Source organism: Cavia porcellus, unplaced genomic scaffold (assembly GCF_034190915.1).
Source record: "Cavia porcellus strain 051 isolate PalLab524CR breed Dunkin Hartley unplaced genomic scaffold, mCavPor4.1 scaffold_25, whole genome shotgun sequence".
In the NCBI taxonomy this organism is placed as follows: domain Eukaryota; kingdom Metazoa; phylum Chordata; class Mammalia; order Rodentia; family Caviidae; genus Cavia; species Cavia porcellus.
Window position 1 is genome coordinate 22,319,858 of NW_026947508.1, and position 27,153 is coordinate 22,347,010.

The 27,153-nt window shown below is 45.8% G+C and overlaps 1 protein-coding gene across 2 annotated transcripts in view; it reads right to left on the minus strand.

Annotated features, from left to right (window-relative positions):
- Positions 1-487: 487 nt before the first annotated feature.
- Mecr (mitochondrial trans-2-enoyl-CoA reductase) overlaps positions 488-27,153 on the minus strand; it is a 36,756-nt gene continuing 10,090 nt past the window's right edge. For both annotated transcript variants that reach the window (XM_003471255.5, XM_013154168.2), the window contains 9 exons: positions 23,574-23,671; positions 22,734-22,865; positions 10,908-11,051; positions 8,394-8,496; positions 7,308-7,410; positions 6,359-6,432; positions 2,532-2,592; positions 2,305-2,377; positions 488-787 (listed from right to left, as the gene is read on the minus strand). In XM_003471255.5, coding sequence (XP_003471303.1) covers positions 630-787; positions 2,305-2,377; positions 2,532-2,592; positions 6,359-6,432; positions 7,308-7,410; positions 8,394-8,496; positions 10,908-11,051; positions 22,734-22,865; positions 23,574-23,671 — 946 coding nt within the window. In that variant the 3' untranslated portion in view covers positions 488-629. The remainder of the gene's footprint in view (positions 788-2,304; positions 2,378-2,531; positions 2,593-6,358; positions 6,433-7,307; positions 7,411-8,393; positions 8,497-10,907; positions 11,052-22,733; positions 22,866-23,573; positions 23,672-27,153) is intronic.

Below are 27,153 nucleotides of genomic sequence, written 5' to 3' on the forward strand. Positions count from 1 at the left end.
CTGCCTGAATGAAGCCTACTCATGCTTCAGTCTATCTGGTGCTCACACCTCCTGCAGAAAGCCTGCTGACTCTAGCCCTTAGATGCGCTCTCATAGTCTCCACCATGATTTCTCTTTCTTCAGTCTCTCTCCCGTTTTGAGACAGGGTTTCACTATACAGTTGTGGTCTTGAACTCACTTTGTAGCCCAGGCTGGCCTCAAACTACAGGTGATCCTCTGCCTAAGCCTCCAGAGTGCTGGGATTTATAGGCCTGTGCCACCATGCCTGGCCTAAGCCTTCCTTTCTACAAGTTTCTCCTCTGTGGCTGTGGATTCTTTGAGGCAGAGAAGCTGACTGTTTTTTGCGTTTGCCAGTGCCCAACCTCGCTTTGCTTTCAGGGTGACCAGGAAATGATCCCAGGGACCAGGTGAGGGAGAAGCAGGGAGCTTCTTAGTGCCACCAGACGATGGGTGGGCAGCTGCTCCTTCTCAGGTGTGACTTAAATAATTTTTTAGGAAATGTAGACTTTATTTATAAGGCTGGCCTCTCTTTCTCCTGGTGGGATGAGTGGTGAACAGAGGGCAGTCTGAGGAGGCCTGGCCACCGTGGCCCACATCTCCTCCCACTTTGCTCTGGCTCTTCTGGAGGATCACATGGTGAGAATCTGCTTTGAAGACACGAAGGGCTCCATGGCGGCTCCCAGGGCCCGCTGATAGTCCTGCAGGGGGACCTCAGTACAGGTGGGGGCTGTGAGCTGGCCTCGGCGGATGAGGTCGCACAGTGTGAGGATCAGCCTCTTGAACTCGTCTGTAGGAGGTGGGAGAAAATCAGATGGGAGGCAACAGCTAGGGCTTGGTGAGATGGCACATGGGCTGCCCTGTGCACGGCAGCAGGCACTGAGCTCTAGTAGAGTCTCCAGAGCCCTGGCTTTGCCAAGAAGGGTGGTGGTGTTGACAGCTTGGTTTACATCTGGGTCCAGGATGGCGGGAGCCAGGTGAGGCCAGAAGGGCACGGGGAGTGGCCTTAGGAGCTGCTAGGCAAACAGAAACACCTGTCCAGGTGGGATGGGTGATCCGGATGGGTCAGACCCACAGAATCATAGCCTGGCAGTGAATGGCAGGAGGGGCAGGATTTCTCTGAGGCAGCAAAGCCACCAGAGACCCAAGTACGAGGTGGTGCTGGGGGCCCTGGCATGCCAGGGGATGTGGACCAGGGGAGCTTCACTGGGACACAAGTGCTCTCCCCAGGAGCCCAGCTTTTTTAGAAGCCTGGACCTGAGGCTGCCACCACCCTCCTTGGGGCTGGCCTCCCACGAGAACCCAGTGTGGAACAGAATGGGCCATGAGGGCCTTGGCAGAGAAGTGTGTTTTCACAGATATAAATACACTCAATTTTCAAATCCAATCCTCCCTGCAGTTTAAAAACACTTAGTGGCTCCCTGACTGGCTTCAGGACAGTCTAAATACCTCTGGATGGTCCACAAGGCCTTCCTCAATGTGGCCAGAGCCTGGCTGTCCAGCTTCCCCACTCCAGCTTAGACTTACTGCTCCCGTGGTGCAGAACCACTGCGGTGCTGGTGAGTCACACACACACCCTGGGATGGGCTTTTTTGCATGTACTGCTTTTCCTCCTGAAATACCCTATGCATGCCACCACTAGGACAGCTCCGTGTCCTTCATCCTTTTCAGCTTGGGCTCACACTCTGGGAAGCCAGGCCGCCAGGTTCTGGAGACAGAGAGGCCATCTGCTCACATCCTGGCTGCACCACTCCCAAAGAGGTGGAGTAACTTCGGGCAAGCTACTCCTCACTCTGAACACCACTTCCTTCTCTATTACAGGGCGTGCTAGTGTTTAACTATTAAGATGCTTACCCAGAGATGGGGTTGAGTAATTTGCCCCAGGCCCCACAGCAAGCCCAGGCAGAGCCTAGCTCTGTTGGTGGCAGGAATAGGCTTGGACAGCGTGCTCTCTGTACTTGGCAGCCTTCCCATTGGCTGAGGGCTGTGTCTGCCATATTGATACTCTGGCCCAAGGACTAGCCCAGTTCAGTCCACTGATGATTTGTTGACTGCAGATGTGGCTAGAAAGTATTTCCCTGCTGGGGAATATAGCTCAGCAGCAAAAGTGCCTTCCTGGCAAGTATAAGGTTGTGAGTTTAATCCTTGGTACAAAAAGAAAAAAAGAAAGAATTTTCCTTTATTCTATCGCGAGGTTGGGGACCCAATTGCCTCAGCAGGGTCCTGGCAGCTGGTCACTTCTGCAGCCATGCTAGGCACTGCCCTCTTCTGTGACCCTTGGCATCAGACGATTTATCACCTGCTCACCTGGACTGTGGTTCTTCTTCCACTGTGACATCCAAAAACCCCGAAGTCTGACGTCCTTAAAAATGAGCAGGCTCTGTGGACACAGGAGGGACATGCTGAGGACAAGAGCTTCAGGCACCACTTTCAGGGTAGATTCCTCCCAGGGACACGGCTGGGTTTAGACAACTGTGCTATCAGGGGAGGGGCATCTGGCCCCCTCTGCAGGGCTCCCCAGAGCACCAGCTTACCACAGAGGCTGTGACAGGTTGCTTAGCCATCCCACCATAGGTCACCATGGTCCCTCCAGGCCTAAAGAATTGAGAGGAAAAAAACAGTGGGTACAGGCAGGGACGGGGCCCCACTTGGGTTCAGCATGGCATTTCCATTTTGATTGTGACTTCTAAATATTTCTCGGGATCCCTGGAAAGGGCTCAAATATATGAATTCTTAGGCCTGACCCCTGACTTAAGGAATCAAGAAGCAGCTGGGCATGATGGCACATGTTTATAAGGAAGATTGACACAAGTTCGAGGCCAGCCTGGGCTACATAGTGAACTCAAAGTCAGCCTAAACTATATAGTGTGACCCTGCCTCAAAAAAAAAAAAAAAAAAAAAAAAAAAAAGAGTTCAGAATTTATATTAGCTGAGCATGTAATTTAGCAGTATAGCACCTGTCTGCAATCATGAGTTCAATTCCTGGCATCAAAAGGAATTTTTATTAAAAATGTGCTGTTTGCAGTGGTGCATGTCTGCAATCTTAGGTACTCAAGAGGCTGAGGCAGGAGGACAGCAAAATCAAGGCCAGCTAGGAGATTTAGTAAGACTGCATCTTAAAAAATAAGGGCTGGGGCTGGGGATTTAGCTCAGTGGCGTAAGTGCCTGCTTGGCAAGCACAACGTTGTAAGTTCAATCCCTGGTTAAAAAAAAAAAAAAAAGGCTAAAGCCCTGGTTTCTTTCTTTCTTTTTTTTTTTTTTTTAATTTTATTTAAGGAGAAAAAGAAAAAAAAGCAGAAAAAGGATACAAGTTATACAGAATTTCAGAAAAAAAATAAACAGTAGGAAATCACTAGTTAATGGATTACATATTAGAAATATTACATCTTAGAAATATTTGTTCAAGTTACAAAATTAAAGCTTATATAGTGGACATTCAAACAGTGAGACCAAACAGTTCTGTTCAATGATCCAACAAAACTCAGTAATATCATTGTCTATCTTATACACTTAAATATACATGCAGTTATATCGTTTAGAGCACTTTCTTTTCCTCTCTTTTGTACAATGACTATTATACATTTTGGGTTTTATTGCTCCCACAGTTCTTATTACTTTTTTTGGAAGAGAGTAAAACCAAATGTGATATAACAGAACAGAGTCGGTCAAATCAAAAGGGTGGACATAATAGATAATGTAAAAACAATAATACAAGGTGATCAACAATGGTTACCATAATGCCTCCCACTACCTCTAATAGAATTGCCTATATCATCAGTTATAATAAAATTTAACAAAACAGTAAAGAACGAAACCAACAAAACCAAAACATTGGAGACATTACAGGTCTTCAAAAGTAGATAATAGTCAACCAGAATGGGCGTCATAATAAATCCCACTATCTTCACAGCTGTTGCCTATACTTTTGAACCTTGTACTATCAAGCAAAACATAATAGAGGAACATCAGTCAAAACAAGATGGTGAGAGCAATACAGGTAAAGACCTGGTTTCAACCACACATGAAACAAAATGAATATATACAACACCACACTCCATTCAGATGACCAGGAAGCTTAGCCAGGGTTGGGAATCCACTAGCCCAACCTACTCGGTCATGTTTTGGCTGTGTACTAAATATCAGTAAACTCCATAGACAAGAGCGCAAAGCTGGAGTCCAAGTCTGCTCCACTCTTGTTAAAGGAGTGTGACCTTGGGTGATGCAATATACGTGGTCCTGACCTTGTCTCTTCATCTTTAAATATGCTAGAGATCAGTGAGATGAAATAACTGTACAAATAAGGAGGTCAGTGAGGAGCGCCCTCTCTTGGCAGGAGGTGCACAATGTGGTTGGTGGTGGCTGTCTGATGCCTACCCACCCACCTTAGCAATGGATGCCAGGCTAATGCTTTTTTTTTTGGAGGGGGACTCGGAATCAAACTCAGGACCACACACTTTACAGATAGGGGTTGTGCCACTGAGCTATACTCCTGACCCCCTGGTTAATGCATGTTTTATTTATTTAATTGGTACTGGGGATGGAACTCATGACCTCACACTTGCTAGGCAGGCACTTATGCTGCTGAGCTAAATCCCTGGCCTTAATGCATGTTTTAAAGAACAGGTTAATTTGACTCATGCTAATGAAATTTTTGAAAACTAGTAAGTTAAGACGATGAGTGTTTGACTTAGCTTTTGTTCTGCCCACTCCCTGGCTCTTAGGGAAGCTTTTGCTCAAGGAGCACACACTTTGAGACACACTTTGGAAGACATAAAGGAGACTGTAGATTGTAAAATGGGAGATGTTGCTGGGGGAGGCAGGTTTTAACTCTGGCCCTGAGGTGTGTGTGTGCGTGTGTGGTACTGGGGACTGAATGCAGGGACTCGCACAGATAAAGCATGTGCTCTACCCAGCTGCTAGCTTGATCTTAAATTCCCCTCAGCTGGAACTTGCTCTAGAAAGCAGTTAGTTGCTGGGGCGGGGGTGCGGGGGGACAGAACCTTCTCTCCCATCTCCCGGCTGCATTTGCTCCAGTGACAGAAGCTGGCATTTAGTTGGTGTCTGCTATGTGGCAGGCAGGGTTCTAAGCACATATATTACTTTCTCAGCAAACCCTCATAGTTTCCCAGGGAATGCTCTAGCTTTGTAGATGAGAAAGTTAAAGTCCCTTTTTTCATGTGTCTCTCAGATTAACCTTTGAAGGAAGAAAGGGTTTCTATTATTCCCATTTTATAGATGAAGAGACTGAGGTCTGGACTGTTCTTTCACATATGGCCTAACTTTTCACAGGTCTACAGCCAGCAGTAGCAGAGTAGAGGTGTGAACTTGGCCATTTTAAATCCACCGCCTACACTTGTGTCCACTGCATGCGATGAGTGACACGGGTTCACAGTCTTCCCCAGAGACTGAGTGTAGGGCTGAGGAGGTGCGCTCTTGAGTCCTGTGAAATGGGTTTCTCTGGTGAGTACGCCTTGGGTAAGGTAATTTTCCTCTCTTGGGTTTGTTTTCGTTAGGTATAAAGTGGAGACTGGGGTCTAGGGGTGCAGCTCAGTGGCAAAGTAAGCTCAGCATACATGAGACCCTGGGTTCAGTCCTGAGCATTGAGAGGGAAACAACAAAAGGGGAAATCAAGGCTGCCCTCACCGAGGGCCTCGGGAGGGGAACGTCCAGCTCTGCAGAGCCCTGTGTGTGTGGTGAGCACTCAGCGATTCTCCTCCCAGCTGGCCGGCCACACGGCTCACCTGCCCGTCTCTCCCTGCGCGACTCAGCCCTCTCTGCTGTAGTTACTGAGTGTTCATGGAGTGTTAACTCGATCACTGTGGAGGGGACTTGTGCTCTAGTTGGCTGGCGTCTCTTGAGGTGTCCTCCAGCTGGACAAGTTTATGTCACAGGAATGAACACGCAGAGTTAATGCTGTCAACAGTGCTTCTCCCCCTTGGGCGTGGGGAAGACCAGGAACTTCTGTGTTTACTTTTTCTTTGTATTTTTACATCCTTTCAAAATGTTGTGCAATAGGCATAATGTTACTGCTAAATTAGAATGCAGTTTTAAAAGCCAAGGAAGCATTTAAAAGCTAATAAGTATGGACTTGGTGGTTTTTAAGAGGCTCCTAGATTAGGAGACCTTGACCAATTCCCTAAGCAGGGTTCAGCTGTTTACTTCTGGGAAGAATGAAGCCTGGTCAACCAGAGGGAGGAGCTGAGAAAGAAGCACTCAGGAGTTGGAGGACTCACTCCTTGTTTCCTCCCCGGTCCTGCTAACCAAGGCATTCATTGGCCTTGGGGACTTGCTCCCTGGTCGGTCCTCCCAGCTAGTGACCTGGAGAGCTCCCGCACCTGCCCTGCAGGGTCAAAGGACTTACGCCAAGTGCCGCAGCAGTTCCGTGGAGCTCTTCCCGCCAACACAGTCGAGAGCAAGCCGTGGCTCAGGCACGTCCTGAAAAAGTGGGAACTGTAGTGAAGAGGTGACCAGAGCACATGCGAGGCGTAAGCTTGCTACGTATAGCACTTCCCTGCCCAAGCACTGTATCACAGAGAGGCAGTGAAGGAGAAGTGTTTATGCCTCTGGCCTGGCCTTTTTCTCTGCCTAGCAAAGGACTATGCTGAAGGGCAGATGTTCTGGCAGGGCCAGGGCTTTTGAGTTTAGAGCAACCCAGGGCCAGCTCTGACTATACCACTCACCACGATGTGGTTCTGGCCAAGTCCTTTATCTTTTCTGAGTCTGTGTTTCCTTGTCTAAGAAACTGGTGATGATTACTTTGTAGGGCTTTCCTAGGGATTATCAGGTAAAATGTGAGGCAGAGGCTTAAGAGATGTTGCTTTTTTTCCTTTCTGTGCCTCAGTTTCCTCAAAGCTCCTTCCAGTGCTAAAATTCACACTCACTGTGTAGACCGATGTGGCCTGCCATGAATGGTTCAAACTGCAAACCACACAGGGTTTCCTGAACTTAGTTTCTCCTACCTCTCTCATAGCACCAGAATACTTAACGCACTCCGTGCCCTGGTGGAGGGGAATGGGCTTTAATTATCCTTTCAAGAAGATGTGACGGATATGATCGTGGTGGCACATACTTATAATCCCAGCACTTGGTAAACTGAGGCAAGAGGCTTGCCATGAGTTCCAGACCAGCTACATGTTGAAACCCTGTCTCAAAACCCAAACCAGTCCAACTCAAACCAAACTAAACCAAAAGAGGTGATGAGAGATTTGCAGACAGGAGAAATGGGGCCTGTCCCTACATCTTCTAATTCAAGTCAGCTTGCTTAGGGAGATGAGCATGGTGTGGAGGGGCAGTACACCCTTCCTGGGTACCTTGAGAAGGTTTTTTATTTCAGGTCTTCTCAGTTCCTCCTCTGTGATGACATGCTCAGCACCCAGACCCTTCAGTCTGTCGGTCAGCTTCTGGATGTCAGGTCTAGAAACCAAATGCAAACCAAAGTCCCTGGTCACCCCTGTGGCTCTCTCTCCCCAGAGCTCTCAGGTTCTATCTACCGCAGTCGTGAGAACTTGGGTGTTTCATTTCTGGGCTGGGCTGGGCCTGTGCAGGGACCAGTCACATAACTGAATCCTGCTCTAATAGCTCCTGCCATTATCCCACGGGCCTCACCCTCACCGGGCAGAGCCAGGCCGGGAGCTTTCTGTGCTCATGGAGAAGCCATTTCACTTCCTGATTTCTTTTACTGAGAAATGACACGCTCCACTTCCTTCCTTCCCTCTTCTCAAGGGCCTCCTTGGGGTAGTAGGTGAACACATTACACCCTAAGAGTAATCCAGGCCTTTTGGCCAAGACCAGAATCATTTTTTGTTAGCACAATTGAGAAGACAAGGACCTGAAGTGAGAATCAAATCTCCTCCTAAGAGTGGACCCTCATGACAGACAGGACCACACTCATGGACAGAAAAGCTTAATGGAGTTGGATAATTTGACTGAAAGATAATTAGTCTGTTACTGCTTCCTGGGCAAGCTGCTTCCTGTCTCTGAAACTTCAGTTTCCTCAGCGATAAAGGAGAGAGCCCCAGCTCCTTCGCATCTATATTTAGCACACAAATGCCAAGGCACAGGGGTCTTGGGCTAGGCAGTTCTCAGAAAGAAAAGCATAGCTCAAACTATGGTTTTGAAAACATGGAGTTATCGCAAGTTGGGTCGTTCAGGGGATGGGCAGTCTCCATCCCCTTCCTGCCGACTCTGCATTTCAGAAATTCCCTCCTGTAGCTTAAAGCCACTTGGACTTCATTTTTCTGGTCTGACTCATCTGCTTCAGCTGCCAACTGTTAGCAAACCATGAAGGAGGCTATCTGTGCTTATGCAAGGGCGCCATCTGGTGGAGATAGGGTCATCTGCAGGATGCCAGGTGGAAAGGCCCCAGCCGCAGTCTTGGATTAGGCCTCCCCACGCACCTGTTTCGGACCACATTGATGGTCCTCAGGCCCAGGGCTGCGGCAATCTGGATGACTGCTTGCCCTACTCCACTGTTGGATGCGTTCTGGATGACAGAATCCCCTGTGAAGCCAGGAAGAGACCCGAGTCAAGCCCTGCAGATCTGTCATAGGTGAAGGGCTTCCCGCCTGGGTTCCTAGGATAGGGCAAGAGATGCAGTCCGCAGGCTCAAAAGGTAGCAGAGCCTTCTCCGACCTTGAACTGTCACTCACAGTCCCCTAATGCCTCCCAAACTCTCACAGCACCCACAGTGCCTCATGACTTGGCCACTCTGCACAAAGGACAAAATGTAGACGCTGCTGTGTAACTGATGTTACATCCTCTCACTTTTTATACAAGTCCTTGTCTCCGCTCAGGCAATTCTCTTGGTTTGCAATGCTGTCTCTCTGTATGTCCTTGGAAGTACAGCTCCACTACGGCTTCCTTCATGGAGCCCTCCTGGGTTCTTCCCTCTGTGTGCTTCCAGGATACCTGTGGACATCTGTGTCCAGGCGCATGCTGTGATCTGTCCCATATTCAGTTCTATGCAGGTCTGCATCTACTAACCACTTGCAGCTTTTTTGGGGTAGAAGGGGAGGGCCATGCCTTGTCCCTTTTTGTAGTGTTTAATCCAGGTACATTGCCCCCGGATGGGATTAGAGCTACACTGGAGAAACTGGCAGCCTCTGATACAGGGTCTTGCAGATGGTTTGTGGAAAGTCCAGGCTTAGGTTTGGATTTGCCAGTGGGACAGGCAGTAGTGGACTCTGGAACAAGCTGGATCTGGGTGGGAGTCACAGCTTCACCTATGACTGTAACTAACTGAGATGGAGGAAATTGTATCTTCTAAACTCTAGCTTCCTCCTCAGAAAACAGAATCCCAAGAGCACCCCCCCGGGGGGGGCACCCAGTTGGAGTCAATCGCATTGCATCCTGTATCTGGGAAGGCGCGTTGTTAACTCTGAATATGCGAGGAAGTGGGGTTCTGTGCACAGAGAGTGGGAGCTAGAGATGGGATTCCGCCATTCTCCTTAGCCAGGGCAGCATGCAGGCTGTCACCGCTCACATGGTTGCATTACAGTCCAACTGTGGGTTCCCAGGAATTGAGGAGATTGGGGTCAAGGATATAGCTCAGTGGTACAGCGGCTGCCTGGCAGGCACAAGGTCATGAGTTTGATTTTGGTGCAAAAAAAAAAAAAAAAAAAAAAAAAAATTGAGACTAAGTCAAGTAATCCCAGCACTTGGGAAACTAAGGCAGGAGGGTCATGAGTTCAAGTTCAGCCCAGGCTACACAGGCAAGTTGGAAGCCAGCCGGGACTACACAATGAGATCCTCTCAAAAAACAAAACCAAACAAACCAAAAAACCAACTCCAAACAGAAAAAGACTTGCAGAAAAAAAACTCCTGCACAAACAAAAACAAAAAAACAGTGTACCCACATAGTGAGGGTATTTTCACTCCTCGGCATTATAGAAAAACTCCAACAAAAATCCAGAAGTCAGTGGGGGAACGGAGCCTGAGGAAAACGACCCAGTCTCCTGACTTTAGAGGAGTCTAACCTAACCCCAGCAGGACAGAGCCCACATGGTCCTGGGCAGTAACCAGGTTTCCCAGGCTCTGCCTCTGTCCTGAATTTGGTTTCTTCAGTCTCCCCCTCCTGCCTCCTGGGACCTCCTTCCCAAATGACCTGGCTGGCCCCACTTCTGGTGTCAGGCTCTGCTTTGAGGAGAATCTCAAGAAAACACCTGGCTTTGTCATTTACTTGCTGAGTGACTTCATGCAAATAGTCCCCCTCTCTGGACCTCTGTTCCTCAACCTCTAAAAGGAAGACCGATAAAAGCAGCTGACAGTCCCAGCACTGTAGCCTGGCACTGCGCTACAGGTTAATGCAGCAGTGTTTCATAAACTGCCGGAGCCTCTCATTCTCCATCTTACTGATGAAAACTTGGGATGCTGTGGGCAGAGAATTCACACAGTTAGTGAAAGGTGAACTGGGGTTCAGACCTAGGATTTTTGCCTTGAGGTTGAGCTCTTAACCAATGACCCTAAGCTCACCGTACTGCTTTGTTGGAAGGCGTGATGCCCTCCACAGGGATAAGCCTAGAGGCGTTCGTATGAACAGAAAATGCAATATAAATGCTGAGCAGAATTATTAACACCAAGTTCAGCATTTTACTGTGACTGTGTCTATCTTGCCTGGCTTTGTATACCCAGAGTTTAGCACAGCTCAACACAGTTTTTGCTGAGTGACAGCATTCCATTCCCAACTGTGGGGAATGTGATCTTTTAGCAGTTTCTAAGAGTGTGGTCCTCGTGCGCTTTCAACATGTTTCCTAGGAGCCCAGCTAACACTTTTCTAAAATAACACACTTGCCCAGGCCAGGGGCTGTCGTCCTCCAGACTCCTTGGTGGCAAGGTCCCATGGCTTCAGGTTCAGGATTGTGTCCCACCCCAGTGGGGAGCCCTGGCCTGCTCCCGCAGCTGCAGGCTCCTACCTGGCCGCAGCTGCTCGAAGTCCACCAACATCCTGTAGGCTGTGCAGGGGTTGACACTCAGGGTGGCTGCACTCTGAAGAGGGATGTCACTGGGAATTCCAACCAGAGCTTCTTCGCTGAACACAGCCTCAGTTCGCCAGGTTCCTGAGCCAGGGAATGAGGCCAGGGAAGTGAGGAAGGGCTCTTCTGCACCCAAGCGCTAAACCCCTCTCCTGGGTACATGGGTATAGGATACCAGACTTCAATTAGTATTTTTAATTAGTGCAATTAGAGGAAAAGGAAATCTTTTCTGTTTTACTTTGTTTTTTGAGACAGTGTCTTGCTGTATAGTCCATGCTGACCTTGCACCCACTGTGTAGCCCAGGCTGGCCTCAAAGTCACAGTGCTCCTCCCGCCTCAGTTTCCCAAGTGCTGACATTACAAGTGTGTGCCACTATACCTGGTCAGTTTTCTTTCCTTTATTTTATTTTTGGTTTTTTGAGGCAGGGCTTCACTGTGCAGTTTACGCTGGCCTTGGACTCGCTTTGTAGCTCAGGCTGGCCTTGGAACTCAGTAATTTTCTTGCCTTGGCCTCCCAAGTGCTGGGATTACAAGTGTGTGCCACGGTGCCCCAGTACCACAGGTCGTTTTTATTTTTTTATTTTATTTTATTTATATATCTATATTTTATATATCTATATATATATATTTCTCTCTCTCTCTCTCTCTCTCTCTCTCTATATATATATATATATATATATATATATTTTTTTTTTTTTTTTTTTTTTTTTTTTTGGTCTTTCCTTTTTATCAGTACCAGGGATCGAACTCACCACTGCCTGCTTGCAAGGCAGGTGCTTATGCCGCTGAGCTAAATCCCCAGCCCCCACAGGTCGTTTTTAGTAAAAAAAAAAAAAAAAAAAAAAAAAAAAAAAAGCCATTTGTGATTCATTGGGTAGACACTGTGGTCTGAAGGCATAGGGCTCAGGGCCATGGTGTGGGCAGCGGATTTTATTTTAGTAAATGATGCGTTTCTAACAAGCTTTGAGAGATCGAGATGATCTGATATCTGCTCTAAGATCACTTTGTGGCTGGTAGAAAAGACTGAGGGTGGGAGAGGCAGTGTGAAAGTGAGTGATGGATGGGAGGCTTGGGCTGGGGTCCAGGCCCGCGTTCTGGCAGAGGCGATGAAGTGGAGACTCAAGTTCTCCTCTGTAGACAGAACCTGCAGCACCACATGAGGACCAGGTGGGGACAGGCTCCCACCCTGGGCAGGAAGGTTGCTGTGTGAAGGTGCACCGAGGGCAGGCCTCGGGCTCAGACTCAAGCCTGGCTCCACCGTGTCCTTGCTATATCACCTTAGGGGAGCCGCGTGAGCCTTGCTGGCTGCAGGCCTGATGGCTGTGTTGTCTCAGGGTCACTTCCAAAGCTCTCGAGGTGCCCATTCACACCAGCTGCTGGGATTCTAACAGGATCCTGGGTCTGTGAGTCTGGCTATGGGAAGAAAGAGCCGCTCAGGCAGTTCCTAACTGTGCTGCAGGTGGGGAAACAGTGTGGCCTTAGGGTCCAGGAACTCAAGAGGCAAAGGAAGAACGCCCCATGAAAGGGCATGTCAATCCTAGAGTAAATGGCTAAAATAAACAAGAGACAGAGAAGGAAGCTAAAGGATTCCTTAGGGATCCAGTGAGTGCCTCGGCATTTTCTAGGCTTTGCTTAGTCTAGTTTTCAAATCTGCGTAATCCTCCTGCCCATTTACTTTAGCTACTATTTCTTGTTCTCAGGGTCAAACACTTAATAGGGGACTTTCCATGCACAAAGTTAGGGATGTTTTCTTCTTTTTTAATTTTAAAAAGCAAAACAAAAAAGGATAGAAACAATACAGAATTAAAAAAAATAGTAGGAAATGAACAGTAGTTAATGTATTAAGAATGTTTTCTAATTCCCCTATGGCACAAACAAAGGGAACCCATACCTTGATGTGGATTCCTGGGGCTTAGAAGTCCCTAAACCTCTTCTCAAGAGAGCCTGGGCAGGAAGGGATAGCACTCATGGTCAGTGACAAATGCTGTCAGAGTTGAAATAAAAGCTGTGGGGTTGGAGAGACCTGCTTGAAAACTCCAGCTCTGCCAAGTGTGGTGGCTTCACCTGTAACTCCAGCACTTAGGAGGCTGAGGCAGGGGCACCCCTGTTGAGTTCAAGGCCAACCTGGGCTACATAGTGAGTTCAACGCCAGCCCAAACTACATAGCAAGACCCTGTCTCAAGAAACCAAACTGGGGGCTGGGGTTTTAGCTCAATGGCATAAGTGCCTGCCTTGCAAGCGCGCCGTAGTGAGTTCAATCCCCAGTACTGATTAAAAAAAATAAAAAGAAAGAAACCAAAGCAAACCTCCAGTTCTGCCACTCATTAGTTGTGTGACTTTAAATTATTATTCTACTTTTTTGAGTTTCAGTTTTCTGACGCATGAGATGCAGAAAATAACACATCATATTGCCAAGATTAAATGAGTCAACATTTATCAGAGATGACTGACAATCACTGGGCCAGTGCATCACTGGTGGGTAACACAACTGGGTTTCCCTCATTGATCCTACCAAACTGTAGCCCACGGGCCAAGTAGGCTCACTGTTCTTTTGCTGTTGCTGTTGTTTTGTTTTTTATCTTTTTGAAGCTGGCCTCGAACTCACAGCAGTCCTCCTGCCTTAGCCTCTAGAGGGCTGGGATTACAAGTGTGCCACCACAGCTGGAAAGCTCACGGTTTTTATAAATAAAATTGGACTGGGAAACTGTCATGCTTATTTGTTTATGTATCGTCTCTGGCTATTTTAATTGCAGAGATAGGTAGTTATAAAAAAGATCTGTGACCTACAAAGCCTAAATAATTTTTGAAGGGCTTAAATACATTTTTATATTGATATTATATTGATAATGCATCTTTCTACTCTAAAACATTATTACTGATTACATGCAGAAGGAAGTGAAGTATTTGTAAAACATTTGATAATTAATATACAGTATTCCAAAGACATGGGATCTTACGAATTTCTAGGTCTTCTGAGGTATTAAATTGAACATCAAATTTCCCTGAATGGAATTCTAGTTGCTTCCTAAAACCATGTTAAAGATGAAGGATCTTACATTTCCCCAGAATTTGTACTGAAAGGGAAAGCACAGAATTGGCATTTTCAGTTTCTCACATCCAAAGTAATGCATGCACACAAAATCAGGATCTTCATTTTTAGCATAAAAGGAAAAAAAATACTGCGTTAGAGATGTAAAATCTCTGAGTAATGGTTAGGGTAGTTCATCAACACCAAAGAAATTCAAGTGTTCCATAGTCTTGAAAATCCTTATTGAAACATGTGACTTATGGGGTAGAGGTGTTTGAACAGATCACAGTTTGAAGACAGTTTTTTGAAACTTCTCAACAATCAAAGAAAACAAAAAAGAAAAGGAAAAAAAAAAGGAGTCCCTGCTGGACATGACAAACGTAAAAATTTCCTTCAAAACATTTGCTATTACAGAAACCAAAGAAAGCAGAGCTCATTGTATTTGGAAATGGCTGGAATCTGAAGTTTGAGAGGAGAAGCAACGGTGTTTTTAGATAAGGAGGGGGATTTTTTTGATTCTCTTGGATGAACACAGACTTCACAGTTCTTGAAAGAACACGGGAGGGTGCTCCTGTTTGCATGTGCCTCATGCCGAAGCAAAAGAGAAACACAGGAAAGGACAGGGATAGCGGGAGAGAGAGAGGAGATCAAGAAAAGGGCTCAGGGCCAGGGATTTAGCTCAGTGGCATAAGTGCCTGTCTGGGAAGCGGAAGCGTGAGGTCATGAGTTCAATCCCTGGTACCAAAAAAAAAAAAGGAAAAAGAAAAGGGCTCAGAAAAAAGTATAGGAATGAGGGTATGATCAGGCTGAGTCTAGTTTATAAATACATCAGAAGTGGTGCGTGCATTTTTAGAAAGTCCTACATTTGGGGCCGGGATATTGCTCAGTGGTACAAGTGCCTGCTTGGTAAATATGATATCGTGAGTTCGATCCTGGTACCAATAAATAGATAAATAAATAAATTTTAGAGGAGATCTGGGAAGATGGAGGAACAGTAAGCAGCAAACTAAAAAGCCTGAGAGAAACGGCCCAGATGCTGGAATGTAGAATTCTGGAGAAGGAAAAGCAGGAAAGACGTAGATCCCCTTGACTAAGGAAGAAACTAAAGTGAGAACTGAAGCCCACAGAAAAAAGTTTAAAAAAGAAAAACTTGAACAGAAGAGGGCGGTAGCTGGTGGCGCTCTCACTAGAGCCGGTCCCACTGTGCCAGAAGCACTGTTGGAACCCGGAGATGCATGGGCACAGTGAAGCTGGTGGCGGGCAAGCCTGAAGGCCTTGGTGAGAAGATGTGAGGGCAGAAGGGAGCAGTGAACCAGAGAACGCACTGGCTGATGTGTCCGAACTTGCACGGCTGCCACTTAGTGAACTGCTCAGGTTCCTGCTGCTTGGATTCGCTGGAGCTGTGGTTGCACTGGGGTGCTGGTGCACTGGGGTGCCGGTGCACTGGGATCGGGATGGGTGAGACCCCCAGAGAGCAGAGCTGTTGGGAGACCTGCATTGACCTGCGGTGAGTGGTGAGTGTTGGGAATAAAACCTTTCCATAGGAAAGGGGGCGACGTCTTGGAGCCTGGGCAGGACTGGCAGAAATAAGGTACTGCAGAGACTTCACTCAGTTGTTTCCTTCCCGGAAGGGATTGGTCAGATGTGCTTGACCTGGGTCACACCTCTGGCTGGGAACCAGTAGGGTGTCCCAGACAAATTCCCTGCCGCTGTGCACACTAAGACCGGGAGGGGAGGGGCCAACATGCCCTGTCCCTATTTTCACTTCAATAGCACACTGGAGTAGGCAAAGTCACCTAGCCAGCATGATTCAGAAGAACCAGAATCAACAACAACAAAAAAGGGACTGGGGCCTTCTTTATATGCCTGTATGGAAGAAACAAAAAATATGAGAAGAGGAAACAATAAGAAAAAGCTTCCAGCCCCCAACCCTGAGAACATTGATCCAAGAAAGGTAAATACAAAAAAGATTGAGGACAGAAAACATGCAATATCAGACATGGCATCAGTGGACAAATATATTCGGGACCTCATAGATGAGTTCAAAAGTGAAATATTTAACCAAGTAAAGCAAGATATAAATAGATTAATGAAAGAAATGCTAAACAACTCTCAAGAAGACATAGATGGAAGAATGGAGGGACACAAACAAAGGAGAGAACCATTTGATGAAGAATATAAAAAAATATAGAATACATGAAGCAGATTCAAAGAGATTACCAGGAAATTAAAAACTCCATTGAAAGCTGGCAAAACTGCTTGAAAGAAACTAAGGATAGTTTATCCAAACTGGCGGACAGGTTTGCAATGTGAGATTATGAAAGGAAAAACTTTTTAAAAATAACAAGGAAATAAGAAGTAACAATACAAAGGCTAGAAGATGACAAGAGGATCTATAACTTAAGAATAAAGAATGTGAATGAAGAAGCAGGGGTACAAACAAAGGAACTACAAAGGTTATTCACAGAAATAGTTAAGGAAAACTTCCCAAACATAGGAAAAGGAAATGATATTCTGATATATAAGGCATACAGAACTCCAGCCATCTAAACCCAAAACAGCCACACCCAGGCGTATAATAATCAAGATCCCAGAAATTCAATATAAGAACAGAATATTAAAAGCTGTTAGAGATAAGAAACAGATCACCTATATATAAAGGAAGGCCCATCAGAATTACGGCAGACTTCTCGACACAAACCATCAAGTCAAGAAGACGTTGGAGCAAAATATTCCAAGCCCTGAAAGAAAATAACCTCCATCCCAGATTGATATGCCCTGCTAAACTGTCTCTAGAAATTAATGGAGAACAAGATCCTTCCAAGACAAAGAGGAACTTGGGAAATTCGTGACCACCAATCCAACTCTACGGAGAAAACTGCAGGCATTCTAGAGAGAGAGAAAAGTACCAGGATTCCAGGAACAGTGGCAGAGAGACCTCAATGAATGGAGCAGAAAGTAGAATGAAGAAGACAAGCAGACAACTAATAGCAAAGAGCATAACAGAAATGAGGCAGAGAAGGTTGGTTATAAACTCTAATATAGATGGCCTTGATACACTAAATTAAAAAAAAAAAGAGAGAGAATCACAGATAGAGTAGATCAGGAGGTAGGGTCTACTGAAATGCTCTTTATAGGAAATATAATTAACCTGAAAAAGGGTATGGACTGAAAATCAAATATGGGAAAACAATGCTCTATGGGACAGGGAGCCAGAGAGTAATAGGGGCAACCAGACCAGTATTTGTGGGTAGGTTGAAAAGACAGGCTTTAATAGGTAAAGGAATATAATTAAGAGATCAAGTCCAGGAGGAAGAAGGTTTGGAACCACTTAGGTAAATAGCAGGTTGCCCCCCACCCCAATTTAAAACTGAGGGTCTAGGTGAGACCTAAAAATACACACTGCACCCTGGGGAAGTGAAAGGGGAGGAATGGTCTTTCACAAGACAGCAGAAGATATTGTTAATAGTATATCAAGAATTAAAACCCATATTACTCACACTACTCTGCTTAGATAGATTTTATTCTGTCCCAGTTTGTCTACTTGCATTAGATTTGAGGGCACAGACAGCTATCCCCAAAACACTAGGATACAGCACAGTAATCATTGTTAATTTCCTATTAACTCAATTTGGAGCCCTGTATGACTTATACTGGTTTATCATGACTGATCTTAGTTAAATCTGTTTTGTTTGATTGCTGTTTCATATTCACAGATTTTATTCAAAACTTATATGATTGACAGTATCAAGTCTGAGAGTTTAGGCAACTACACTGAAGATGACAAGACTCAGTATGATACCCATTCTAGCTTCATTACTATCTGTTTTTGAAGTTTTATATTACATACAAAATTGTGTTTTTATTAATACTGTTCGGTGCTGATATATTCAATTATACTATGTCTGATGATATAGCCAATTCTATTGAAGGTAATAACAGACAACACAGTAATCATGGTAAACCCCTTGGACAGTGGTCTTATATGTCTTTTACATTTCATGTGTTTATAGGAATATGTTTTGTTTTGTCTTGCTTTGTTTTCTTCCTCCCTCTAATATAGAAAGGATAGAAATACCATGTTAAGACTCATGCGTATGTAGAACTAATCAACAGTTTATGAAAACTGATCTTATGACACATGATGAAATGAACAAATACTTGGAAGAAAAAGAGACACTGCAGTACCCAGTGCTGATCCAGGAGTATCATAATGTGAAACCCAGCAATACTGTTTTTCTTTGCTCAGAGTGATTTTTTATTGAACAGAACTGGTTGTAGTCTCGCTGTTTGAAACCCTACTTTATATGCTCCACTTTTGTATCTTGAATAACTATTTGTAAGAAGACATTATGCAAATATCAACTAATGATTTCTTACTGTTTATTCTTTCTTTGAAAGTATGTATTATTTCTATTTTGTTTTGTTTAGCCTTTCTTTAAATAAAATTTAAAAAAAAATAAAATTTAAAAAATAACTCCTACATTTCTATTCCAAAACTAAATAAATTATATTCCAAAACCTGCCCCTACCCCCCAACCCACTGTTCCTGCCTGGACAAAGCCTAAAATATTTTCTACTTGGTCCTCTAAGAAAAGTTTGCCAACTCCTGATCTAAAGCACACAAGAGTGTGGCATTGGAATCGTTGCATATATTCCTTCAGTGGGGCTGTGTGCACAAGAGTCTGTTGAGGCTTGGTGATTTAGCTCATTGGTGTAAGCACCTGCCTGGTGAGTGTGAGGTTGTGAGTTCAATCCTCAGTACTAAAAACACCCCAAAAAGCCAAAAACAAACACCCCCCCCCCAGTCTGGTGAGATATGCAAAGCAGCCATTAGCTCTATGCTAGAAAAGAGAAAACTGAGGCTTAGTGTGGAAAGGCAGAGCTGGAAGGAGAATGTTCAGGTACTTGCCAGGCCACTGCTTCCTCGGCCCCATGATGCCCCAGAAAGGTTCTGAGTGTTTGCAAACATCTGGCCATACTTTCTGACCCAGGTGCACATGGGAAAAAGCTGACCATGGGCACAACCAGCCGCTCAGGACCATGGAACATGACCAAAGTCTGTCATGTCGTGTGTTTAGTCACTAATCTGTACAGAAGAGACTGTGCCCATGCTGTGTCCTGGAGCCCAGTGCTTTGTTCATGCTTGCAGAGTGTTTAATGAAAAACTAGGTTAATGATCATCTTCACAAACTGTTTACTGAAAACTGAGCTAATCAGAATTCTCATGACTGTGAAGTGCTCATCCTCCCTGACTGGCACCTTGCTTAGAAGACTCTCGCCTTTTCCCCAGGGAGGAATCCCTGTGACGCCTACCCCACCACCAGGCCTCCATCATCACACACCCAGTAGGTCCTTCATTCTCTCCAAATCTAGAGGATCACTGAGTCCCATTACTCCAGCTCCTGAACCTGCCTCCTCTTCTCCAACCCCGTGGCACTGTCTCACTCAGGTCCTCTTCACTGAAGCCTGAACTATGCACCCACCTCCTCACTGGCTTTCTTCCTCCACCGTGTGACTTTGTCGGCACTGAACACATCTGGTCACATCATCCTCTACTTCTCTGTCAGGACCCCTCTACCTGGATGCACTTGAGTCTCCCATGACCAGCATGCTTGACATCTCCAGCTCCATCTTGCCTTCAAGCTCCCACTGGGGCCCAGCACCATGGAACTCTCTGCGGTTCTCTGACATTGCTGAGCCTTGTCCCATTGTCCTACCTTGGAGCAAGCTTCGCTCCCTGCCTGGGACGTCTCTTCTCATCTGGCCCAGTGATGCACTTCTAGTTAGGCTTCTAGACCAAGTTCAAGTATCATGTCTCTGGAAATCTCTTCCCAGTGCTGCCCACTGGGGAATTCTTGCTTTGTGTCCACTGTGTGATGTGAGCACTTAAGAGGTATGATCGAAAAATATAGTGAAAGTTTAAATTAAAAAAATAAAATTACTGTATTAGACACGCTGCCATCATTCCCCTGATGACGCTTTCTGTAGCAGTTCTTGTGTGTCTTTAGTTGTGCTGTTTGGTGGTGGTCTTGATGTCCTAATTTGATTCAAAGCATTTACCCATCATCATCATTTTGACTTTGGGGAAGAGCCAGAAGTTGCACAGAGCCAGAACTGGTGACTAAGGTGAGTGAGGTGCACTGTAATGTTTTGCCAGCCTGCCTTCCCACTGGATGCGTTGAGCAGCAACATCTGCCACATTTTAAATCACACCTCAGAAAGTCACTCATGAAAGGGTACTTTCAGAACTGCCTCAGAAAGCGGCAAGGACGATGGATGAATGTATTCACTGTGAAGGGAGCATTTAGAGGACGATTAATGGCAATGTCTTTTACTATAATATATGTATATTTTAAGTGAAACATTCTTTCTATAATTCGATCATATCATATACACTGCCCTGCATTATGTGCTGCTTCTCTATTTCTGGGTCTCCCACCCTGGGGGCAGGAGCTCTTTGACCCATCTTGGGATGCAGTTCACTCAGGGCAGGTGCTGGTTCACGGTGCTGGCATCAGTACCACTGAGTCCTCCCAGCTCTCCCTCTGATCGGGTAGTGGGGCTCTTTCACTGCCTGTGGGTATGGGAGTGGGTGGAGCCACACTTGGCAGCTTTCTCAAGCTCAGAGAAGCAAAAAACTTGGAGTAGACATCTGTCACTGCTGATTCCTGTTGTCCCTTTTCCTAACCTCTCTCTCCCCTGCTTATTAAGTTCTCACGCTTTTTTCTAGAGGTGAGCAGCTAGGCCAGGGCAATGGAGTGGCCCAACCAACAGCCCAGCTGATTGGTTCATGGATGGGCAAGGAGCAGGTAGGGCCAGGCGGGACCGCTCTGGGGGATATGGACAGTTGTGCTGTGTGTCATTGTGGAAGAAGGTTTATTTGTTCACAGGCTGATGTCAACCTCAGGGGGCTGGTAGCCACCTGTGCAATGTCCGTGTTAGAGTAGATATGAAGCTCTACCACTTACTGACTGGGAGACCTCATGCAAGCTCCTTAATTCTTTACATTTATTTTGGGCTCACCTTAATAAAGTATATATGTCATGTTGAGGGAATAACTGAGTTAATGTATGCAAAGTGCTCAGAACAGTGCTCAGCCTAAAGGGAGGAGCCCTTACATACCTGTTACTCTGTGGGGGGAGATCTCATCTGAGAACCAGTGACAGCGAGAGACAGGTTCCTGACAGTGTTAGCTTCCTGTGTCCAGCTGTGCCTGAGGTGTTATCCCCTTTAACTTCCTAGGTCCACAGGTCAATGAAACTATTTTTTTTTTTTTATTGGTACTGGGGATTAAACTCACGACTGCGTGCTTGCAAGGCAGGTGTATATGCTGCTAAGCTAAATCCCCAGCCCCAGTGAAACTATTTTTAAAAACAAGTTTCAGCTGGGTCTCTGCAAGTTATAACCCAAAGGATCCTAACATGAGTGGGAAGACAGAGGAGGCAAGAGGGCAGTGCTCACTCTGATTTTGCTGTTGGCATCCGGGCAAGCTTTACTTCTCGAATATGGTCGACAGGGTGGGTGATGCCCGCCTGCCTGCTCTCTATGGCTGCTGTGAAGATTTTTTTTTTTTCTTTTTAACTTTCCAGCACTGGGGATTGAATGAAGGCTTTCCCACTGAGCTACACCCTCAGTCCTTTTTTAAATCTTGAGACAGTTTCTTGCTAAGTTCCTCGGGTGGGACTTTGGTTCTTTTGCCTCCCAGAGAGCTAGGATTACAGGTGTGCACACCATACCCAGCTGTGAAAGCCTGTTTATATAATGGAGGGGTCTCAAAAGCTGGCAAGTGAGCCTGGCATGGTGGTACCGTCCTGTAATTCCAGGAAGGGTGAGGCAGAAGGATTGCAAATTTGAGCTCTGTCTGAGTGACTAACCAATGTAGCAAGACCCTGTCTCAAAATAAAAAATCCAAGAAGAACTGAGGATGTAGCTTAGGGCAAAGGCCTTGAACTCAGTCTCCAATATTGCAAAAACAAACAAAAATGTCTAAGTGAAAAGCAAAACATACTCATGACTCCTTCATGCACCCAAAGACAGAAAATCCTCCCCTTTAGCTTGGCATTGGTGGGGTCTCGCCCCATGTGGCCCTACTCTACTCCTGAGCCTTTCTGCTCACTCATGCACCCTCCGTCAATGGCAGATCCTCTGCTGAGGCTGCACTGGGTCTGGCCCCATCTTCCAAACTCACCTTTGTGCTTTTGCTTATTTTACTTTTTCTACAAGACTGAAACTCACCTTCACCTAACAAAATACACCCATCAAAAATCTGTTCTAATGAAGCCATCTCTATAAAGCCTATTTTTGATCCTTCCCCAAGACAAATTTACACTCACACTCACATGCACGTGTGTGTGAGGGTGTGCAGAGGAATCAGAAGTGCTCCCTGCTTCTTGTGAACTCAGAGCATTTCCTTTACTGAAGTTACAGGTTTAGACGTTTTTCAATTAGATTAAAGCCTCCCGAAGGACAAGGATTACCTTATCTATATTCTCCACTGCATTTTACAGTAGGGACTAAGAGATGTAGGGATTCAGAGAATTACAGCACCCATCAGCATGGACCCAACAAGACGAGAGCAGGTATAACACCTCCGGATCAAAAGGAACAGCATTCTGCTCTGTTCTCATGAAAGCAATGCAAGAACTTAACTGCACTGACCAATGAGCAGAGTGTCCAGAGTATATGAAAAACGATCTGGGAGAAGGAAAAGGCTGCTGCCACCAGGGGAAACTCACCCAAACCAGCACTTGCTGGAATCACCCAGTCTCCTGGCTTCAGCCCAGTCACACGGCTGCCCACTGCTACCACCTGTCCAACGCCTTCATTTCCTCCAACAGCAGGCAGCTTGGGGAGGAGGCCATAGTTCCCTGAGGGAGGAGACAGCAAAAGGTCATCCCATGAAATGGGGGCAGGGAGGCTGGGGATTTAGCTCAGCGGCATAAGCATCTGCCTTGCAAGCAGGCAGTCGTGAGTTCGATCCCCAGTACTGATAAAAAGGAAAAAGACCAAAAAAAAAAAAAGAAATGTGGGCAGGGAGGGAGCATGGACTTTGTGGTTTTTTTGTATGTTTGATTTGAGTCTGGGTCTCACTATATAATCCAGGCTGTCTTGAACTTATGATCTTCCTGCCTCAGCCTCCCAGGGCGCAGGATTACAGGAATGTGCTACTATACCTGGCTCAGAATGCAGACTTTGGATTCAATCAGATTGGAATTTGAATGGGGCTCTGCCTCTGATTATCCACCCTGGGCCTCAGCCTCCTTGCCTGTCCACAGAGTTGAGACCCTTTAGTGTTCTCGGTCACCACAAAGTAACACAAGAAAGGAGCCCAGCATGTTGCTGGCCCTCCACAGTGATCACTTCGTGCCCTCCCGAAGTCTTCCTGACTCTCTCAAAGCCTCATGTTCAGGGAAGGGGGGTTAGGGAGGGCTGATACAGTCGGTGGACTCCTCTGCTCCTCTGGAGAAGAGCTATGCTAATCACAGGGATTTCACACCCATACCTGAGGAGGAAGGAAATGAGGTGGCAGCTGAGCGAAAAAGCCAATTAACATAAGCTCCAGAAACCAAGGTTACCTTGGATCATATTTATGTCAGATGGATTGATAGGGGCTGCCAGCATCCTCACATGGACGTCTGATCCTCCCATGGCAGCTAGCTCCAGGTTCTTTAGTCTAAACACAAAGCCAAAGAGAGACGTTCATGTCAGCCAGGCTACACTGGGTGTCTTCGGTGCCAATCATTTCCCCAAGTAGGTCAGGCAATGTGTCTGAGCTGCCATGTGTGGCAGGAATTAGGTTCTGCTGGAAAAGGTAGGTGCTGTGAGGAATAAGGGGGCCCAGGTTGACTCTGAATCACCGCAGTGGCCTCCCTGTTCCCAGTGCCCAATCTGGAAACAGAAAACTTGGTGAAAGCCCTTGCTGGCCTGGACTGGCCCTGGTTTCCCCAAAGCTTGTTTGCCTGTAAGAATCATGCAATGAGTCCACTAATAATATTGACTCTAAGGCTTCAGCTCTGACACTCAACCAGCATCTCCACATAAGGGCACCATAAGTAATCCTGAAAATGTTCATCTGGGAACCCCAGGTATCCATTTGCCTTCCACGTGTTTATGGGTTTGTTGACCCTGATGTACACAGGGAGAGGAGGCCTTTCTATAAGTAACACAGAGAGGGGAAAATGGAGATAATATTGATGCATTTGGAAGGAATTCCCTGGTGACTGTGATCCATCCCTGGAGCGATGTCCAGACATGGAGCCTGGTCTGAGGCTGAGGTCTTAGATGTAAAGCTCCAGAAGGGCCGAGGCACGGCAGTCAGTTTTTCTGCTTTAGGCCTCTGTTTCTCCATTTGTAGGACGAGAGTGCTCCATTTGTAGGAATCACTTTTGACCACTTCCAAGAGCCTCTACTGTCTTCAGTACTGGTAAGGCCCTTTGCTCAGGGTGGGAGCCCTTGACACTGTGGCTGAAACTTTGCTTAGTGCCAAGAGGCATTTAAAAAAAAATTTTTTTTTTGTTTGGTGTTTTTGAGACAGGGTCTTGCTATGTAGTATACAGGCTGGCCTTGAACTCATTTTGTACCCCAGGATGGCCTTAAACTCACAGCAATCCTCCTGCCTCAGCGTTCTAAATGTGATTATAGATGTGCACCACTATACCCGGGATGGCAGAGGCTTTTTTGAGGGAAGCCTTACAACCATGTCTAGGTGTTACTTTTGCTATTTAAAAACAAAACTTTAAGAGGTGATTTGCCGGAGCTGAGGATTTAGCTCAGTGGCATAAGCGCCTGCCTTGCAAGCACGCAGTCGTGTGTTTAATCCCCGGTACCAATTAAAAAAAAAAAAAAGAGGTGATTTGTCAAACAGACTGATCAGTGTACCAGATCATTGGATCCCTAATTCTTCAGTAACCAGAGACCCTTTTCTTTTTCACTCTCCAAGACTTCAGATTTACAATGCTTTTTTCTCCAATTTTTTTTTCTTTTTTTTCTTTTGGTACCAGGGATTGAACTCACAACCTTGCACCTGCCAGGCAGGTCCGTAGGCCACTGAGCTAAAACCCCAGCCCTTGCCCAAATGTTTTTGCTAAGTCATAATTCTTATTTTTACTTAGCAAAGCCATATGTGATTGCCTACCAGAGGTTCTTAGCATGAGGCCACAGCATCACTGCGCCAGGCTGAGGCAATCTATCCATTTCCTGCAGAATTCCAACCTTTTAATTATATCTAAGGCTTGATCTCTAGGGAGAAGTGTGATTTTTTTCAAGAAATATTTTACAATAATACTAATAATGAAGGAACTCACGAGGTTACTTCTTATATATCAGACCTTATGCTGAGCCTTTAAGTACAATGATCTAATTTAAGATATAGCATTTCTGGGATGGAAGTATTAATAGGCCCAGGCTACCTGGTAGGGAATGAGGCTCCTCAGGATGATGGAACTTACGCAGGTTTAGATGACTGGTTAAGTGGAAGGTTTATTTAATTCCAAAGTCAGCTTTCTTACATTGCTCTACATCAGCATCCTAAAGTGAGTTTGGGAATCCCCAGCAGCCTAGCAGGGCCCCAAGGATCTGGGGAGCCCAAGATCTGGACCAAAGTCAGGAAGGCAATGCTTTACGATGACTGAGAAAAAGCAGCAAGAAACCAGCATAGAGAAATTCTCTACAGAAAACGGCTAACTAGGAAGGAGTGGATGATCACTGGCAGAAAGAATAAAGGGCTTTTAAAAGAAAGTTAAGTAGTAAGGAGCTTATGTATTCCTATACACAGCTGGAGAAGGGGGGAGTCCTTGTCAGAGGAATAAGCACTGCTTAGTGAGGGCTCACAGTGGGCACCCTGCGAAGTGCTTCACAGGCCAGCATCTATTACAGTCGCTTTCATACTATTGTTCTGCTTTCACAGCGGAGGAACAAAGCCACAGAAGAGGTAAATAACTTGCTCAAAGCCTCTGATGGAAGTGAGTGGCTGATCTGCTCTGAACCTGACAGTCTGTTAGAGAAGCTACCTGCTAAGAGGCTGACCCCAGACCAAGGAGAGGGCAGTGAAATGAGCCCCAGCGTGCAGTGACCCCAGCCACACCTGTCTGATGGGGAGAGGGAAGGACCATTGGTGGTTACTACAGCCTGGCAGTCGGGGCAGAGAGGTATCAGTGATGTTTCTGTGAGCAGAGATACTAAATCTGCATCCCAAAGAAAAACCCTGCTCTGAGCAAATGGCTTTTGGACTAGCTACCCCTTTGCATTATGCCTATGGCTTGTCATTGGCATTCTGACAGATAATCAGACTTTCCCCTGTAAGCTGACAAAGTCTGTGTGCTCAAGCTGCTTAAAGACATTTTTCCCCCTGAACATTTTCTACATGTTCCTCTCTCAGCCCAGAATTTTGTTTTCATCATTTCTCCACGGAATATGAAATTCAATTCATCTTTCAAGACCCAGTCAAATTTTACTCCTCCTAAGATGTCTTTTGCTCATTACATGGGAGGGTGACTTCCATTTGAGACCATTTCACATGAGCTTATTTTTTAGTTTTCTGACTTTCTATACATTTTTCCCCCAACTGCTCAAGCCAAGACATAAATTCACAATTCCTTTTCTTTTCTTGATTCTTTCTTCATTTCTTGTTTTTTTGAGACAGGCTCTCAATATACAGTTCAGAATGGCCTTGAACTATAGTAATCCTTTTGCCTCAGCTAGGATTACAGGTGTGTGCCACCATGCTTGGCTCACAATTCCTTTTCCAAAGTTCTTGGGGCCAGATGTACTCCAGAGTTCCAAACTATGCATTATCCATTTTCCTGGGCTGCGGCAGCACCCTGTGATCAGTGTTTTTGCAGCAAAATGAATGAGTACCACACTCAATGAAGTAAATGAAGATGATAGAAAAACCTCGTGTTATACAGGTTTTACCTCCCAATGAGTTAGGAAAAAACTCAGTTTTAAAGTCAGGCATAGTGGCCCCTGCCTCTAGACCCTGCACTCTAGATGCAGATACAAGAGGACTGCCAGGAGTTCAAAGCCAGCCTGCGCTACAAAGTGAGTTCAAGGACAGCCTGAACTACACAGCTAGACCCTGTCTTAAGAAACAAAATAAAGCACTCAGTTTAAAAATTTTGATTTTGCAACTGCATGTCGAATGCTTCTATATAGATC